The sequence below is a fragment of the Gallinula chloropus genome, assembly GCF_964237585.1.
Source record: "Gallinula chloropus genome assembly, chromosome: Z".
Taxonomy (NCBI): domain Eukaryota; kingdom Metazoa; phylum Chordata; class Aves; order Gruiformes; family Rallidae; genus Gallinula; species Gallinula chloropus.
In genome coordinates, this window is record NC_140089.1 from 73,738,685 (window position 1) to 73,757,943 (window position 19,259).

Sequence of the window (19,259 nt, forward strand, 5' to 3'; positions counted from 1 at the left end):
AAACCCTTCAAATAACAGAATTTTGTTGATACAAACACAACCAATTGCAGTTTTCTCAGTCATTCAAAAAATAATTTTATTACAAATTTGTCTTCTTGTTTTAAAAGTTAAGTTGGGCAAAAGGATTAAACACAACACCTAGAATATGTTCTTATGTATTACTTTCCGTGCTTTAAAGTAAACCATACTCCTAAGAATCCGCCTTCTTCAGTAAGGTATTTTACAAAGTGAAAGAAAAATGCACTCAATTAGGAATACCCGTTGTGCCCACGAATCTACAATCACAACTATAATATGACAACCATCTGGATGGTTTTATGTAATTTCAAGGAATTGAAACCAGAGATTTATCTGCTTAGGGATCTACAAAAAGAAAAACATTTTCAGTGGTCCATGTAGCACATACAAAATATCACCTTATCAAAAACACAGATAACAGACAAGCTATCTTGAGGGTGGAAAAATAATTAAAATGATCCTTCTTTTAAACCTGCATATTGCTCCAGACACCATTTTGCAGGAATGGGAATGAATGGTTTGTCTCAAACACTATGTCTTGCAAGATAGCAGAACCTGCAGAGGCAAGGTAACCTTTTTGTGGATGGCTCTCACCTCACAAGGGGCACAATCCTGCAAGCACCTGCAGGGGGTTTGGACTAGGGTCTCCATCCCCAAAAGGCTGTAAGGGCCTGTAGACTCTTGATCTCAACGCAGCCACTCTGAAAAACTGGGTATTATGCTTAGGTGGGGTCCTTATTCGATGTACCATGTGGAATGAGGTAGCCACCCTGATAAACAGGATCCGTCCTTATCTGATAAGGAGGGAGACAGGCCAGCAGGCCCTGCTGAGGCAGAGTGCCACTTTACTAAAGTCCCGTGTAAAGCCACTGAACAGAGTTATTGCTCCATCATCCCAGTTGGGGGGGTCAAATGACCTCTTGGGACCCCCGTTCCCCACCGACTCGTTTCCAGAACACTCGGCACTGGTCTGAGCAAGATATACTAGGTCTCCCTGAAGGGTGGGGCCAGGGAGCGTAAAAGATGGAGATTCAGATGCACTTGCCATCCAAGGACTACAACTTTATAACAATCTATGCTGGATCCCTGGGTAGTGATACCTTATTTTTTCTCTCTCTTTTTCTCTCCTTCTCAATCCCTCTCTCTGTCTTTCTCTCAACTTCTAACCTTATACTCAGCACATAATAGCAACAGTGTCTTCAGTTTTGATAAATTCTACTAGTTGTAATCTGTTGTTCCAAATATATACTGTGGTGTGGCTTTTCTTGCAAGCTTTATGATTATATTCACTTTAAAGTAAAGTTGTGCTTTGCTTTGACCTCCTGGGTAATTTTTACTCCTGACTACCATGCAGAGGGTTACAGAAGCTCATCTCACTGTGTGGTTGCTAAAAAAGATTAGCTAAGAGAGGGTTAACCTGGCCCCTGGGGCAGGTAGCAAAGGTTAACTCTGCACACCCATCTGCTGGGAGGGGATGGACAGGTCTGAGAAAAGGGGTCCAGCTGCACAGAGAGTCCTCTCTCAGAAGAAGTTTATAAAGCAAAGGGGTCTAGTCTGATTCTCCCTGGTTTTGCCTGCAACAATCTGCAATATTGATATTTTGCTAATAAAGCAAAGGGTCTAGTCTGAATCTCCCCTGGTTTTGCCTGCAACAATCTGCAATATTGATATTTTGCTAATAAAGTTACTTCCTAGGATCATTAAAATCTTTTGTAGTTTGAACCATCTTCTACCTGCATTTAAACAATGTAGTTCAGTTCTTAAGCTTAAGACAATTTAAAAAAGAATAAAACTTTTATAAATATGTTTTATATTCACATGCTTTTATTAATATCTTTCCTTCATTAATAAATTACTGAGATGAGTAAAGCAAGGTAATAAGCAACAGGCTTATATGATATGTTTAATTTGTAACTTTCACTTTCAATATTGCTAGTTGTTTCACAATGATAGGTATTTTAGTTGGATGTGAGATCTCCCGGTGTAATTTAAAATCATAATTAGAGGAAATACAAGCATACAAACAGTATGGCAATTAGATGGCTACCACTTCTCAAAATTGTACAAAGTATCTAATCATCTGTAGTCATCCTCTCGTCTTTGAAAATCCAGGTCTACATTAGTATATCCATAATAATAGAAAAATTAGTTTAATAATATGTTCAGTCTCCATCTTCTTAGACTAAAAAGAAAAAAAATCTCATCCCCCCAACCCAACAAACAAACAAAAATCCCCCCCCTCCAAATCACCAAAAATTAAAAAAGAAAAGGAGAGTGGGGAAACAGCCTAATAAAAGACAGAGAGCCGCACAGTTAAGCGATCACTAAGGACCATGGTCTTGTGACACCCGTGGCTTGTCCTTTAATGAAGAAAGGGTCTGCCAGTGCTAAAGGTGGTCACGCACACCACACAAGTGCCAGACAGGAACAAGTGTTTGCTTGCTGTCCTGAATGATGCTATAATTGACATTTGTATTAAAGCAGTCAGTATTTGGGTATGCAGAAGGAATTGGCAGGTTAGGCTGTTTTGAAGGCAGGGAGGAAGCCAAGCATTGTGCTCTGCTGCTGGAGTTTCTTTCGTCTCACTAAACAGTGCCAAATTCACAGTCCAGAGCAGCTTGGCCAGTGACAAAGCAGCCTTTTCCACAACATTTCATCAATATGTTTTAATGTGCTTCACACAGATCCTCTCTGAAGGGACAGTGGTGCACCTATGCTTAGAGATGTCCTTGCTCTGCTGGTGCACTAACAGCTAAACAATTAGATTTCCTGACCCTAATGAGTTACTAATGCAGCTCAATAGCAAGCAGCTTGGTGTCAACAGCGTGACTAAAAGTTCTCAGAAACCAAGCATCTTAAAAATAAGTCAATTTTTACCTGTCAAAGAATGTATCTCAAATTGATACAAGACCCTTGCCCAAGCATGTGGTGGTTAGCAGAAACCACGGACCAGCGGTACCCCTTAACCTGTCCCAGCAGAGATGCCTCTGTCACTATCTGCCACTGGGGGCATTTGGGTCTCCTGTAGCTTCTCCAGACTTCAATAATCTGAGCTGAGATTTTCTAAATCAGGTTTATGTGTCATGACAGAACCATTTTAGAAAACTATACACAGGACAATACAGCCTTTTCTAAGTACAAGAAAATGGGAAAATAGCTTCATAATTCACACCAATATATTTTATTATTTGGAAAGCTCCAGCATTTCATTTTTATGCTGGGATAATGTTACCCTGTGGGGAGAAGGGCTGCAGGGTCAGATGGGTAACAAATAATGAAAATTGAAAATTTCTTGGGCCTGGGTGTGCCTTTCTATGTGCTTGGAACACATCAGTGCCAAATGGTACTCTGGACATCCCCATTACTTGAGCGGCCCCACAGACACAGTGTCCTGCACAGTTCCAACTGCTGCTATCATAGGGGTTGTAAGGGACCACGAGAGATGATCGGGTCCAACCCCCTTGCCAAAGTAGCTCCCCAGCTCATATCACTCAGATAGGCATCCAGACGGGTCTTGAATATCTCCAGAGAAGGAGATTCCACCACCTCCCTGGGCAGCCTGTCCCAGGGCTCTGTCACCCTCACTGTGAAAAAGTTCTTCCGCATGTTGGTGCGGAACTTCCTGTGCTCCAACTTGCAGCCATTGATTGCCCCTTGTCCTGTCCCCACAGACCACTGAAAAGGGGCTGGCCATTTCCCCCTGCATCCCATACTTAAGATATTTATAAACATTAATTAGGTCGCCCCTTAGTCTTCTTTTCTCTAGGCTGAATAGTCCCAGCTCACTCAGCCTTTCCTCATAGGGGAGATGCTCCAGCCCCTTAATCATCTTCATAGCCCTTCTTTGGACTCTCTCCAGGAGATCCCTGTCCTTTTTAAACCAAGGAGCCCAGAACTGGACACAATACTCCAGGTGGGGCCTGAGCAGGGCAGAGTAGAGGGGGAGGATCACCTTCTTTGACCTGCTGGCCACACTCTTCTTGATGCACCCCAGGATCCCATTGGCTCTCTTGATATCAAAATATTTACTATTAAAAGCACCTTTCATATCTCAGCTTTACCATGCTACACCAATGAAGAAACACATATGCACGCTCTGTGCATATATTGACACACAGACTGAAAAGTCTGTCTGAACACAAGCTCCATTCAGATATAAAAGTGTGGGTGGCCATTTCAGAGTTTCCCATGGCAACAATTAGTTATGGGCCCACATTAGCACAAGTCCTTGCCTGTTGGAAGAGAAGCATAGTTTCTGCAAGTATGCAGATTTATGCAGAAAATAAACATGCGCTGGAGGAAACCTCAGTGTTCTCTCTGCTTGCTGGTGGTGTCTCCTACCTCCTGAAAGCACACAGCCCCCTTTCCTTGCCGTGGTTGAAGGGCAGGCCACAGCTTCATGAGCACTGGAAGAAGAGACATATTTTTCTATCGTTTTGCTCTGTGCAGTAAATGCAAGGCTGTTGATGGAGGATATTGCACAACCTCAGCAATTTCATCACCATAATATCTGATTGACTCAAACCAATTAAGAAGTTTATCCTTAAAGTGCCTTCTCACTTTACAGCTGGGGAGCTGGGACACAGATATTAATCAATTTTCCAAGGACACAGAAGAATTTCTGTGGCACAGCCAGACAGTGAAAGCTTTTTTCAGACGGATGTTGTGATTACAGAATTGGAGTCACAGGGATTTTGCCTACTTTAGGACAAGTAAGTGACCTGCTTCTGTCAACATGCCTCAACCTCATCCAAAGGGCTCAGGTTATTGCCACTCCTTTGCCTTTCTGTTGAGATTCATGACAGGTAAGGCTGCTGGTGACAACTTGGGTAACGGAGGCACATTTCCTCCAGAAAGCAAGGAAAGAATGAGAAGGGTAATTTCACGCCTGTTGTGTGGGAATCACGGACTAATAACCCCCCCCCCCAAAAACTAACAGCAAATGAAACAAAATAGACTTAATCAGTAAAACAAACCTCACTCACATCCTAGCACTGAAGTAAACGCTCAGGCCTGCCTCAGTACTTCACACAGATGCTCTCCAGACACATCCCATACATTGGGCTGCAAGGATTTGAGTACGCCAGCTCTGTTGCTGCTGGGGACATGTCCATCCTGTAGCCACCCCAAATATGAAACAATTTTTATGATCTCAGCCTTGCTATGATTTAATGTCAGGAAGATTTCTTCTTGTGCATTTTTGTAAAAAATCATGTCTTTCTAATGTGCCATTAAAAGCAGCTGTGTATTATGAAAATAACCAGGAAATCCTGTGGGACTTCCCCTCTATAAGAAGTCAGGGCAGCTTACCTCTAGTAAAGGAGAGATTTGATGGATTCAAGGTTTTTAGCTTTAGAAGTAATTTGTCAGAAGATTGTAGCACTGTTTCTAGAAAGCCAGTGCAGATATACACGTATTTTGGGATTACTGGAAATCCTAATTTCACAGATCTGTACAGGCTGCTGAGATGTAAAACCCATGAAGTGCAAAGCACTGTGATGGTCATAACTCATGTTTCTTGAGGGATTACAAGGGGATATAATGAAATTAAATAGCAAGACTTTTAACTGTTGATGCTTCTCTAAATAAGAAGAGCCTCGTTCTCTTAAGAAAAATTGCACTTTTGGCTTAAAAGTTTTAAGAAAAAAAATGTTGATTTTCAGTGGTAACCACATCTCATGACTGAAAAACAACAATAATTTACAATCAAGTCTTCTGTTACAAAGTTGGACAACACAGACCAAACGCCAGCTCTGATAGATATAATCCTTGCACAGCCTTTCCTGTAACAAGAACTGCTACTGAAGTCTATGAGCTAGATAAAGTGGCGTAGCAGAATACCAAGCCTGCTGCACTGGGGGCTAAGATAACATGTCAGACTGGGAGCCCTGAAAGAACATAGTTATTTTGAGATGGTCAGCACTTCTGGAAAGAAGCCCTCACCTCCTGCAGAATACCAACTGGAAGCTGTCACACACTTATCTCAGCAAAACATTCACAAGATTGCACCACATGCAAACATGCCAGATTCTGTAACGCATATTCCTCCTGGTAAAAAAACAAATATTTCTTAACTTGGGGAGGAAAGAAAAGACAACCTAGAGAAAGACCTATTTCAAACAATCAGCAGTGCTCATGTCCTTGGAAAAATAGATAATAGCAGCTGGATACTTTGGGCAACCGCATTAAATTCTGTCTTTGCTACCTCTCTTAACATGAAATACTTTTCAGGAGGGTTCTGCAATATTGTTGCAAGTATTTTGGAAGACAAGGATGTAACTCTACTTCTTGGCCAGAATTGGGAGGTTAGAGGGTCTCAGCTGTGACAGCTAGGGACACTGAAGAGCTGTCATCCTTTCAAGGGCAAAGTCTTGCCTTCTGCTTCCGCAAAGCATGGCATAACCCATCCAGGACTTTAATTTAGTTCTGAAAGGCCCTAGGTGTGTTGAAAGGTATGTGCCAAGAGTAACAGGAGATACCTTGGGTTTTTCCGATTAACTTTTTACAGCTTCCTATTGTGCAAATGCTATGGAGTCAGAAAGGAAAGATTGTAAGTTATTGATCTCACATCCATTTCATTATTTGTTGAGCTGCCCTAGATGCAAGTGTTTTTCCTGTGAAGTGGCTTGATAGATCTTCACAGCATGAAAAGCTGGGCTCTGGAGCCAAGTGGAGGTATCCTTGGATAACAGGGCAATTTCTGACTAAAACAGAGAAGGCAAGGCTGACAAAACTAGTCAGCAAGACCAAACATTCCCTATGAATCCACTGCAGAATGCTCTGGGGAATGAAATGGTACGCTACAAAATAATGTTTTTATGTACAAACACCAGCATTTTCCCACATTGTTCACTAGTGTTTTCTACTTCCTTTTTAACAAACAATTCATACTTCCTCTGCCCAATGAAATAAATTGACTTAATTAAGCAGTAGGGAATAACCAGACAAGTAACATACTTCCAAACACCTCACTGGGATGAACCCCAAATATCAACATGTAGCCTATAACAAAAAACACTTCAGCATTACACTCCACCCTCAGCCATTTCTGGTGTAGAAGGCCTCTAAAAAGACACCAGGAACTTAAAAAGGCATGTTTTTTCCTTGCCAAGCCGTGAACCACTAATAATTTCCATTCCTTTAATAATTACTTTCAACTTCCAGAAAAACACTTCATTGCAAGCAAAGATCAACCCAAGATATATACAAGTGGATTAAAACAGATGGTTTGAATTAAATCGTATACAACAGTACCTACAATTGACATCAGCATTTTCACTGAAGTAATTATATTGAGTATTAACTATTTGAACTTCAACAGCAAATAATAGACAATGTTGACATTTACAGCTATTAACTACATTTGCTTCCCTAACACTTACAATTTCCCGTTAAAAGTCAAATTATCACCTTATTCTTTCTTTTGTGCTTCAGTGACGAAGAGACAGAACACAAATTCAAAGGGTATAATGACATTATTTTATTTTGCACATGTTCTTAAGATTTAATATTCATTAAATGTTAAAAGTTTTTCCTGTTTTACAGTAGGCAGACAGTAAGTGCCTTTTAAAAGAAATGGGCCACATGTGATGTTTGCCAGCCAGACCTCTAATTGTTTTGGTATTTTTGTCTTTACAAAGTAAAAACTAGGGGGTTCTACCAGATAGGGTTTCAAGGTCAAACTCTCAATCCAGTGAACTTTCAAATTTGCTTCTAAAGTTTCTGTGTCAGCCCTAAAGCCAAGACTACACATTGCTAGGGGAATAATAAACAAACAAAATCCCAGACCAAATACAGAATAAACATGTTTCCTTTCAGCATGTTTCTGTGAATATGTTCTGAGTAACAGTTAGGGATAGCCCATAAAAGACACACTTCTTGTTCTGGGTGGATTCTTCACTATTCCCTGGCCAGACCACACTCCATCACTCCAGCCATGCAGTGTTGAGGGTTTTCACGCATGGACTTGGGGCTCCGGCCCACTTACATCCTTCTCTTTTACTTCCTTGGCACGATGCAGGACTGCACTGGTTTCTGTCCAGTCCTGCTACAAAGTTTTCCAAGCAGAAGAGATCTTGTCATTTTAATTGGTGTTTGTACAGCCTGCAGAAAGCAAATATCCTTAGATATTTCTGCTGGGGGAGCTGGTAATTTGTTCCTTTGTTTCCCCTTTTGACTAATCTTTAACCCATGGAAATCCTTTTATCACCATTTTTTTCCAGGAACCTTTGCTGGAGTACTGTATCAAAGTATCTATGAAAAAACACACTGTAGGAACTTAACAATCATCTTGTGTGTGTGATGAAATCTTTTTTAGAGTCAGTAGTTATGGGTGACAGACACTAAGCATCTTTTGAAAGAAATGGGACTTACACAGACTCCCAAATACACCATATTCATCAATGCATTTACCAATATATGCTTTCTTCAGGTTTCTTCTAACTTGCCTTGCTCAGGGGACAAACTTTCTGATAGGTGGTCTCCTTGAGTCCTTTTTTAAAAATTGGTGTCAGGTTCACCTTTCATTGGTGTCAAGGCTGATACAAGTGATAAATTCTCAACTGCACACAATATTTAACAGTTTCCTTTGGCATTCTTTGGAACTCCCAGGAAAATCTTGACCAGCTTAATGAGAATGAGACATGGAACATGCACAGCTCTTTAGATAGCATACCAACTCTGCCTACCTTATTCTATACCCCTTAACAGGTAATTACCAACTTTGTAAAAGATTTTTAATTATCTGCTTAAAAAAAAATAAAAAATCCTGCACTTCAGGAAAACGAACAGCTTCACTGCATCGTGCAAGAAGAATTCAAAATCCCTAGGAGTGTTGACAATTTTCTACATGATTTGCATAAACTAACCATTGCTGCTACTATTTAATTTTACAACATGCTTCTACAGAGGGTGGGAAGAGAAAGAAAAGTAGGGAAAAACTTGTTAAGTACCAGGACTTCTTCCAGATTCAAAAGCTACAGAGTCCTTACTGGTAGCCTGTACCTTTGCCTCTCACCTACACCATTATTTCCAGGCTTTTCTTCCATAGTTCTCTGAGCATCTTGCCAGTAGCAGAGAAGGGACACAGCCTAGGCGAAGTATTTTTATTACTCAAGGGGAGCCTTGCCACAGCCTTGTTGTGGGGGGCCACATAACGGCAAAGGTCCCTGGTGCTCTCACTCCCATTCCCCTTTCCATCATCCTCAGAAGTAGATTACCACCTGGGTACCCATACTCTTCTGGCATGTAGGAAGGAAGCAGGGGAGCAGGCAGGGTTGGAAACAAGAAACTGGGGGAGTCTCTGAAGACAAACTGACCAAGAATTCTTCAAGGCTGGACCCACTCATCCTCCAAATGGTGTCTCCAGTTCTTCGAGTACCCAACTGTGCTGGAAGTGCTGCTGCAACCCTGAGAATCAACAGGTTTTGCTGAGGGTGGTAATGAGCACAAAACCTTCAGAGTCGCTGCTTGTGATTCAAGGATGACATCTTGTGAACTCCTTTTCTAAAATGTTTTTCTTTCACTTCTGATCCCTTGGAGCAGCTGAAGAGAACACTCAGGTGTGCCAAAATACTACTGATGTGCACACAATGCTCCCTCATTGGTACTGGTAGGAACACAGTTGGCTCAGTGATGTCTCTTCAATTCCCAGTCACACTTTTATTCTGTCTCCAGTTTCAACCTGCCACTTATAAAGTACACAGTGTGGAAAGAAATGGTGCAGCATTGCAGGCAGCCTCTTAGTTCTAAAATTCTCTTGTATTTTAAACCAGGCAGTGCAAGTTACAGCACAATAACTGCATCATTGTTTAAATTAATGAAAAAATGTTACCCATTCCCATGGTCATTTCATTGTATGCTATGAATGTGCAGTAACAAGGGTTTCTTTTTCTTTTCTCTGTTACAGATGGGTGGTATTGAAAGCAATTTGTTCTGTGTGTGCTCCACCGCATGGAATGATTCATTATAACTCATGCAATACGCTTTTATAGTAATATGGATTAGTGTTTATTTGCTTGAGCTACTTTTCCTTCCCCTGATGCGCAGTCAGTTTATTAACTGAGTTCATTTGGCTAGTGCAATACAAACTGTTTAAATAATATTCACATGAAATACACAACTACATTTAAAATATCAAACAGCATCAGTTAAAGTAAAAACTATCACTAGGAGTTTCTCGCTTGTTAGCTTCTTAGACAGTGGCAGCAAGCTGCTGGGCATGTTTTTGACTAATCTCCATCATTTGATCTTCCTCTTTAAGTACATGGTCTTAATTTCATGTGTGGGCAAAAGTTAGTGTTTCAAACTGCTTTTTCCTCCAAGAGCAAGCCACAAGTGGCCACCATCAGCCAGAACTTTTGGGTGCAGCTCAACTCCGATAAAGGAGGAACAAGTCTGGTTCACAGGAGGACCAGCACGTGTGTTGGTGGCTTGGCTGCAGTCTGTGGGTCTGCTTGGGAGAGCAAAGGTATGCACAGGGATTACAAGCTTCACCAGCTGAGAGGCAGGGAGACTGACTTCCCCTTGTGACTGCAGCATGCACAAACTACAGAGGTGTGGCTAAGCCTTGCAAATGACCTCAAAACCCAGCCATCAGAGGACAGCAAATTGGCAAGTTTATGTTTAAAGGAGAAGAAAATACAATGGCAACTAAAGAGCAATGAAGGAAATACACATGATAGCAGGAATGTAACAGATAACAGAGATAACTGGATGGTGTAACTATGGCACATACGTTATTTTGCAGGGTGTCTGACTGAAGCAGATTGTTCATGAAGTGGTTTTGGCAAGCTTGTGGGTGAAGATACCCAAAGTCTTGAAAGTCTTCAGTAAATGCTGGAGTCCCTGATGTGGTTTGGAGGAAGGGACAAAGGAGAGAAGTCTCTGGCAACGCAGGTTAGCATTTGAACCATTGGATCTGCTCAGCTGCAAGCCTAAACACGGATTTTTAGGAGCATAATTTAAGGCTACTATATCTGAAAATTTCAGCACTATGTTTTTATTTTCTGTGTTTTCTTACAAAATATAGGCCTGTCTACAATTCATTTCCAGGACGTATTTTCCAGACTTAGCAATCCCAAATCCCCTCCTGTTAAAATACTGTGTATGCTCCCAATACAGAAGACACGGTGAAATCCTTTCTTCATGTGAGAGCGTGGATACCATCACACTGGCCCAGACAAATGGCTTATCTGAAATATATAGTACTGGCTAGGAAGCAAGAGTGGTAAAAGTAACTCAGAAGTGCACAGACTCAAGGGCTGCCTTTGGATTCTTCTGCTAGCCGTCAAAGCCATGCCTAATCGCAATGGAAAGTGATGATGGAAATACTACTTTGCTCTCTGCCAAAATGAATCTTCCCCTCCAGCCAAAATGGCTTAGCCAGATCATAGTGGTATAACTTACACTTCCTTGTGCCAAACTTTCTGATGCTGGCTCCTGGAACAGCTCTATAGCAATTTCTTCTACATAATGGAACATATTTCTTGCTCAGAAACACTAAACTTCTGGAAATAAGGCAACTATTCTAAAGGATTTTTCTGCAGGTAAAAGTTTTAAATCTGCATTCTCGACAGTTCTGTCCCTGTCCATGTAAACCAGGATGCACCAAGCTGATCACAGCTTTAAGCTTTTCAGGTTTTACCAGCGGCTCTGCTTTGGCTTGTGTGCCATACTTAGATAGCTGCATGTAACTGAGAAAGCAGGTAACACAGAAAGGCCTGAGAAAAGGCACACCAATTAAAAGAATCAAGAAGAGAAAATGACCATAATGAGGAAATGACTACCAAGTATATTGTGGCACTACTATTTATTAAGAGGACGCAAGGGAGTTTGCAGGTTAAGCTAAGGAAGATTCTGCCCTTTTTCATTATCTTTTGTCACGTTTAACAAGATTAGGGTTTTTACATATGCAAATATGTCTAGTCTTCCTGACCATCTTAAAAAGATGCTAAAAATTAATGCCCTTCATGTGTGAGAAATGACTTGTCATTACCCTGACTGCAACCTACAAAATTTGAGTTTGCCTAAATCACAAAACACATTTTCAGCCAAGACCCCACACAGCTGTTGATTTTTTTTTCTGAATAGTTCAAGTCAAGAAATGAAGTCCCTGGTACCTTCTGACTCTGTGAAAAGAGGGACAAACTTCCTGTTCTCAGCAGAGAATATGCTGCAATCAAAGGCACCTTCCTGCTTAGACTAAGAATTCCTCCGTGAGTCACAGAAGTCAAATCCATCTGCTCCTTAACTTCATGGAAACAGCAAGAACCCAACTAGTCTCCTGCCAAACCCTCACCTTGGCTATAGCAGATGTACAGCGTGTGGCTGAGCAGCTATGACACTACCCAGAAGAAAACATGTGGAGTTATGCACACCCAAACCAAGTGGCTGTAAGGGTGAGGCTCAGTTCAAAATGAAGACACCTATATTTAGCTCTCCCCATGCAAGACAAGGCAAAACCTAGTTGCCTATACACCTGTAGGGTGCCAAGGGTATTCTGCCTGCCTTTCAGCTTCTGCTTCAAAAGGCACAGATGTTCTGTCTACACGTCATACAGATTTTTTGGGTACACAGGGAATATCCATATGTCTCTAAATGAATGAATCTCATCCTCAGGTGCCCAACCTCCCAACAGTCAACAGATGCCTTGTGCTTTTTATAAAGATCTTTAGGTTTCTAGCCATTCCATATTGCAGATATCTTGCAAGTTCTGTGTCGCTGCTGTGAGACCCGTGAGCATGTCTCGGGTACCCAGTGGTGTCTTTACTATCACTAAAGCCCAATGCATGAGTTATGGATTCAGTCTCCAGCTCTGTAACTGGGGATTTCGATATCAAATGCACACCTATGCTCAGATGGTTTAATCTGCATATGTAATGCATGCAAAGCACCCAAGTACAATAAGTGAACAGACACCAGCATAACAAAAGGACATTTTGATGGAAGTAAAAATTATGTTTGATATGTTTCAGAAGGGAAAATAACTAATCCCACTTCTTGCATGAATGTAAGGAAAATGGAGCATTCAAGCACAACAGCTTCAAACAAGTGAAAAAGTTTGTGATGGAAAAAAATACATTTCTAAAATCAGATTAGATAAAATGAACAACAAATTGAGACTTGTAGCTCTTAAAATTGTCATTGTACAAAAACAGTGCACTGAAAATATTTTTATTGTGCTATCAGTAAACATGAATGGCTCTGTAAACCTGCTTCGGAAGATGAATTAACGTAACTGTAATACTCAGGAACAAACTTCGATCAGTGTAAAAAATGATAAAAGGCATTTCTCACTTCTTTTCACTGGGTAGAAATTAGTTTTGGAACTGTTGATCTTATGTATTGTTTTATTAACTGGGACTAATTCCCAGTTTATTCCTCTATGTCCTTATGTGACCTAAACTCATAAATTGTAGAGAATGAACAAGCAGATGAAACTTATTTTGTTTCCTAAACATTTTACAGTATGTGTCTGGAGCAATTTTCCTCAACCACTTCTGATGTCAGCAGGTATAGAAAGCCAAAATGCCTAGGTGTGTGCTGGATATATATTTGAAACAACCCAGTAACATTAATGTAAATATCTCAAATACAAATTGTGCATGTGTACACAAATATAAGCTCTTATTTTTTTCTTGTCAATTAATACTGCACAGAATTAATAGGTGATGAAGCAGTAAATTTTCTTGTTCATGTACCTAATTAACTTTCAGAATCATACAGTTCCCCGTCTTCAAATTGACCTAAACTCTTAGAAGCATAAGTTCTGTTTACTTAACAAAAATGTCTTTGTTAGCTGTGAAAATGGGCCTTGCATTTTCCAATCCCTAGGACACAAACCCACTTACCCATGGTAACCACACACCTCTTAGAAATTTTGTTCTGCGCTTGCCACCAGGGTCAGTGTCCCCTGTTAGGAGACTGCAGGTCTCAGTCCTGCTCAGCTCTGAATTACACTCGAAGACCTGGTGCAGCAGACATGGTTGGTCACATTTAGCATCACCGTCTCAGAGATGGTGGGCACCCCGGACACTTCACACTAGACACAGCCTCAGATTAAGGAGATAGCAAGCCAAGCTCCTTGCAAAAGTAGAGCACTGAAACGGGCTAAATCAATGGAAAACTTCCAGCAGAACTTGGCACCAGCCTGGACACAGCAAATAGGTGAATAGATGTCCAATATCTGGTCTCGAATGCTGTGCAGTTGCCTGGCCAGCTGCTGGCCTCACACTCTCTCTCCTGCCAGGAGGAAACACGTATGGGATTTAACTGTGTGCCAAGGGTGGATCCGTCCCCACGGCATGGAGCCAGTTCCAAGCACAGGCTCTTTTAAGGCTGAATGTAAGCTTTACTCACTGCAAGACATAAAAGCCGCCCATGGACATGTCAGTATTAACAGTGTCTCAATAATGTGCTTTACTGCAAGATTAGCAACTACATGTAATTTTTTAATTACTGCTGGAAGAAATACAATTCCTGAAATGGATTCTTTAGAGAACCGTGACACTGTAGATCCAGTGTCTTGGGCAATGTACCAGATATGGCACAGGTATGGAGCACATTTAATTATGTCCTTACAGGCTTATAGGAAGGTCTCAGCAAGACCATGCTGGGCAGAGGTCTGTAGTACTGTCAGGATCGCTGAGTGCAGATGGATGCTTATGACAACTGTCCCCATCTGGAGTACTGTGTCCAGATCTAGGGCCCCCAATACAAGAAGGATGTGGAACTGTTGGAGAGGGTTCAGAGGAGGCCACAAGGACGATCAGAGGGCTGGAGCACCTGCCCTACAAAGAGAGGCTGAGGGAGCTGGGCTTGTTCAGCCTGGAGAAGAGAAGGCTGCGGGGGGACCTCATTTCAGCCTTCCAGTACCTGAAGGGAGCTTATAAGCAGGAGGGGATTCAACTTTTTAAAAGGGCAGATAATGGCAGGACAAGGGGGAATGGACTAAATCTAAAGGAGGGAAGGTTTAGATTAGATATTAGGGGGAAGTTTTTTACAGAGAGAGTGGTGAGGTGCTGGGACAGGCTGCCCAGAGAAGTAGTAGATTCCCCATCCCTGGAGGTGTTCAAGGCCAGGTTGGATGGGGCCCTGAGCAGCCTTGTGTAGATCCAGGCCTGGAGGTTGGTGTCCCTGCCTGTGGCAGGGGGGTTGGAGCTCTATGATCCTTGGGGTCCCTTCCAACCCAGACCATTCTATGATTCTATGATTCTACGACAACTTTTGCAGGTACAAACACATTCACTTGGGGTGGGGGGGTTGGTGGGGGGGACAAGGAGTGGGGGGGGAATGTGTGTTGGGGGAAGAACAAGCCAGCTAATAAACAGATCTCATCTAGTACTCCGCCCTAAATCATGCAAGGATGGCAAATGGATATTCTCTCATGTTGGTAACTCAGATATGCCTTTTGACTTCACTTCCCTGTCTGACTTTCTCAGCTGAGCATTTCGCCCAGTCAGAGTAACTGCTACAGCATTAGAAACGTTTTTGTGGTTAGAAATTCTTGGGACAGCAAAGCTCTATTCCGTTCACACAAACTCTTTAATAATGCAGCAAATCAGGGCACACATATTTAGTATTTTGTCTTGGATTTAAGCTTGGGAATGCAATTAAAATGTTCTTCAAGTTGATTCTGAAGGCAAGCTCATGGAAGGTTTCATTAGTATAGACAAAGTCACACAAAGGTGATACTGCAGTTAGGTTTTATTTACAACACAGATTTTTAGTGAACTTCAGACACCTGTACTGCACCTCCTCCTCCAAGGATCAAAAAATCCTCATGTGTTCTTAAAGCTTGAGAGAGAAATCAATTTGTCTGGTAGACTGCATTTGGGCAGGGATTATTTTTGTCTTGTGAATGAATGTACAGTAAAATGCAGGCTCTGCAGGGGGAAGGATCAAGTCAGGACACGTTCATTTTTTGTTCTACTGCCCGTTCTGCACGAGGCAATGAATTGAAGCTGGTATATGTATCATATTTCACTATGAAATACTGACTTTCCACATTTCAGCAGAACCAAGGAGGAAATTGCGAATTTTATTTCAGTTCATAGGTCTAACCAACAAGATTGGTGTACGGGAGCGGGGGGGGCAAAATGGCTATATATCTTTATTCCACAAAATCCTGTCAGAAAATTCTCCTTCTTTTAAGAAAATTGGAAGACAGAGAAGGATTCAAAACACATTAAATAAAAGCCCCACATTCTTTCAGCTGAATTATCATATGAAAATAAATACTTCACTACCCCATGCTTCCCTACACACTTCTTAAACAGGCGCACTCATTTCCCATGGGACATGTAGGTAGCAGAAGGAAAGTATTGCTGTAAGTAGGAAATGAAAACAGGGAACAAAAGTGAAAACTTACCCATTCATTGCCTTCAATGGTCAGATACAATAGGAACTCAAACCAAATGTGGTAAATATTAAAGAAAAAGCCTTAACTAGCAAGGGAGAAGAGAATCATACAGATGATCTTCTTGATAACACAGAGGACAAGTGTCTGAGCCATGCACATAGAATTAAATAAACAGGAACTTCTGTTTTCCCTTTCCAACCCTCTGTTTTTAATAAACAAAATTAACTTTATGGAGGAATTATCTGAGAACTAATCATTAGAGTTCTAATTATACCTCGTTTCATCTTAATGTCTCAATTAAAAGCAAAGTAATAGCCCTTATACATCTCTAGGCCTTCTGCAAACATAGATATCTAAAGTTTTTAAGTATGTGGTTCCAAAAAACAATACAGAATTAGATCTGGGTCAAGGAGGATGATTATACCTTTACACTGCAGGACAGTTATAACTACAGGAAACTATGTCATAGTCTTTTGCTTTAGTACCATATTCTAAAACTAACATTAGAACAGCTAACGAAATATGGCTTGCAATTCTATATTATTAATTTGTATTTAATACATTTAATAACACCAAAGTATGGAGCAAAACAAAAAAAAAAAAAAAAGAAATTGAGAGATGACAGAAATTTTAATTGAAAATTTTACCTGTTTGTTGTGGAAACAATTTCTACCCTATTGTTTCCAAAATTACTTTTCAGACTGCCTCCTCTGACTTTCTCTGCTAACACTGACTTTGGCTAGGAGGTCAGGAGGAGCACCTGCTTATGGAGGCACCTTTCTGCAGCTGTTCAAAAACATTTGCATAAAATTAATGATTATGGAAAAACTCACTGCTCCCTCTGAAGGCCAGAACAAGACAGAGCAGACCAGATTAAGTTGCATTTGTTTACAGGAGCAGATCATAATCAGCGTAAGCAGATCTCTCTGACACAATTAAAAACTCCCACTGGAGTTAATGGGAATTTTTTGTTCTGAATGAGTAGAAGACCAGTCCCAGAGGACCCACCAAAGTCAGGACAGGCCTCTGGGTGATACTGAAATGGTTCTAAATCATTACTGGCTGCAACAAGAAAAAGCACTAGAGAAACCTCAGCTGGACTAAGAAATTTCCAGCTTGGCATTTAATTCAGAAGATGGAAGAATTGAGGTGAATAAGGATGGGAAGGAGAACTGTGGAAATCCAGAGGCACCCTCAGTGGATGGGAACCTTGGGCAGATCTGTTCAATCATGAACACCACAGGATGTGGTATTCAGAGCTTCTCCTCACTCAAAAGGCTTCTGCTGGCTACCCACAGCCAGCTGGCTGGTTAAGGGTACATGTTCTTTTCAAATCCCTTTTATAACCTCTACTCAAGAATGTCTAAGTGTATACCTTATGAAACTTGTTCATATTGGCCTCAGACCCAAAGCGTACAGTCTTAAAATGCTTCCTCTGTACTTCCAAATAGTTCTACATTTAACATATGAATATACTCAAAAGCCTTCTCAAACAGAAAAATTACAAATTTCTATAAAAATTTAACCCCATACAATTCTTTTCTAACTTCAGTACCTGATCAAAGAAAATCCAGACATCCAACACCAACACAGATCCAGGCAGTTCACACATCACACACCTAACACTGAGAAATTCACCTTCATTCTGCAGCGTGTCTCAATTTCATCCAGTATCTTTCAACAAGATTAACTGGTATGTTTTTCATATTATGTGCCCAGGTTATTGTAATCTAGGAACTTGCATAGTCCTGACATTTATAGTGCAAATATACTCTTTATATAAAGCTATATATAAGTACACACACAAAGGCAAAGAAAGGTATCATAAAACTTACCATCACTTGCAGAAAGTGAATCATTTGCACAGACCAGTGCCAAAGTAAACAGCAGATGCCGAAGATCCATACCTCTAATTCTGTAACAACAAAAGACAGTGAGAGAGTTTCTTTATAAAGTAATATTACTAATGTGACATGACATTTAAACTATTATCTGCTTTCATTGAATTTCTGATTGGATTTAAACCAGAAGGGTATTTAGTTTACAGTTTATTGCTTCATAAATTCGTACTTCATCTCGTAGTGTAAGACAGAGAGTAAATACAATTTTTACAAGAGGCATAGCTTATGGGTTTCTAGTTCATTTTATATATGGGGTGTGAGGGGATATCAACTATTGTCACTCTCTAGCCTGCTTCCAGGTTGTAACCACACTTTCCTCCCAGCATCCTATGTGGGATGGATCCCAATGACTAGCCTAGGTTAAATGTGAAAGTAGGAGAAGAACAGTGTCTCGTGCAGGGAAAAAAGAGATGATGATCCCCTTTGCAGCTCATGCTCCTTTGAAGCTGTATGCATCTTTGCATGCTATGCATAACCCTTCCTGGGTCTAGGGCTTTTTTCAGTAAAGCTGAGAGGAATAGTGCAGTTCAGTAAGTTGGGTCCCACACCAGAAGCCAAGTGGCTGTTAGCAGAGAAAGGCTGCCTTAGTACCTACGGCAGGCAGCCCATCAGGAGTGGAGAGCAGCAGTAGCTATGGGGGCTGCAAGGATGGGCAACCCAGGCTAATTCTCTGGTCTTTTTCCTACAGACAGCCTGCAAGACCCTGAGCATCTGCCTTGGTGCCCCCGGTCTGCTGCACTGCTCTCCAGGGGCTGCCTCGGAGGCTTGCTCATGCTGGAAACTGCTATTTGTGCCATTTCTGTGAAGGCACATTCTGACGGACATAGGCACAAGCCTTTACAACCTCCAAGTATACAAACCTTTACGACCCAAGCAGAACCCAACAAGCCTTTCTGCCATTTACAACCGTGCCGGTGGAGCACAGAGATTCCCAGAGACCTTCAGCACCAAAGCTACAATGCCAAAATGAACACTGTTGT

The 19,259-nt window shown here is 41.3% G+C and overlaps 1 protein-coding gene across 2 annotated transcripts in view; it reads right to left on the bottom strand.

The window, feature by feature from the left end:
- Nucleotides 1-19,259, bottom strand: part of GHR (growth hormone receptor) — a 132,872-nt gene that overhangs the window by 54,834 nt on the left and 58,779 nt on the right. For both annotated transcript variants that reach the window (XM_084278899.1, XM_084278900.1), the window contains one exon: nucleotides 18,214-18,293. In XM_084278899.1, coding sequence (XP_084135025.1) covers nucleotides 18,214-18,283 — 70 coding nt within the window. In that variant the 5' untranslated portion in view covers nucleotides 18,284-18,293. The remainder of the gene's footprint in view (nucleotides 1-18,213; nucleotides 18,294-19,259) is intronic.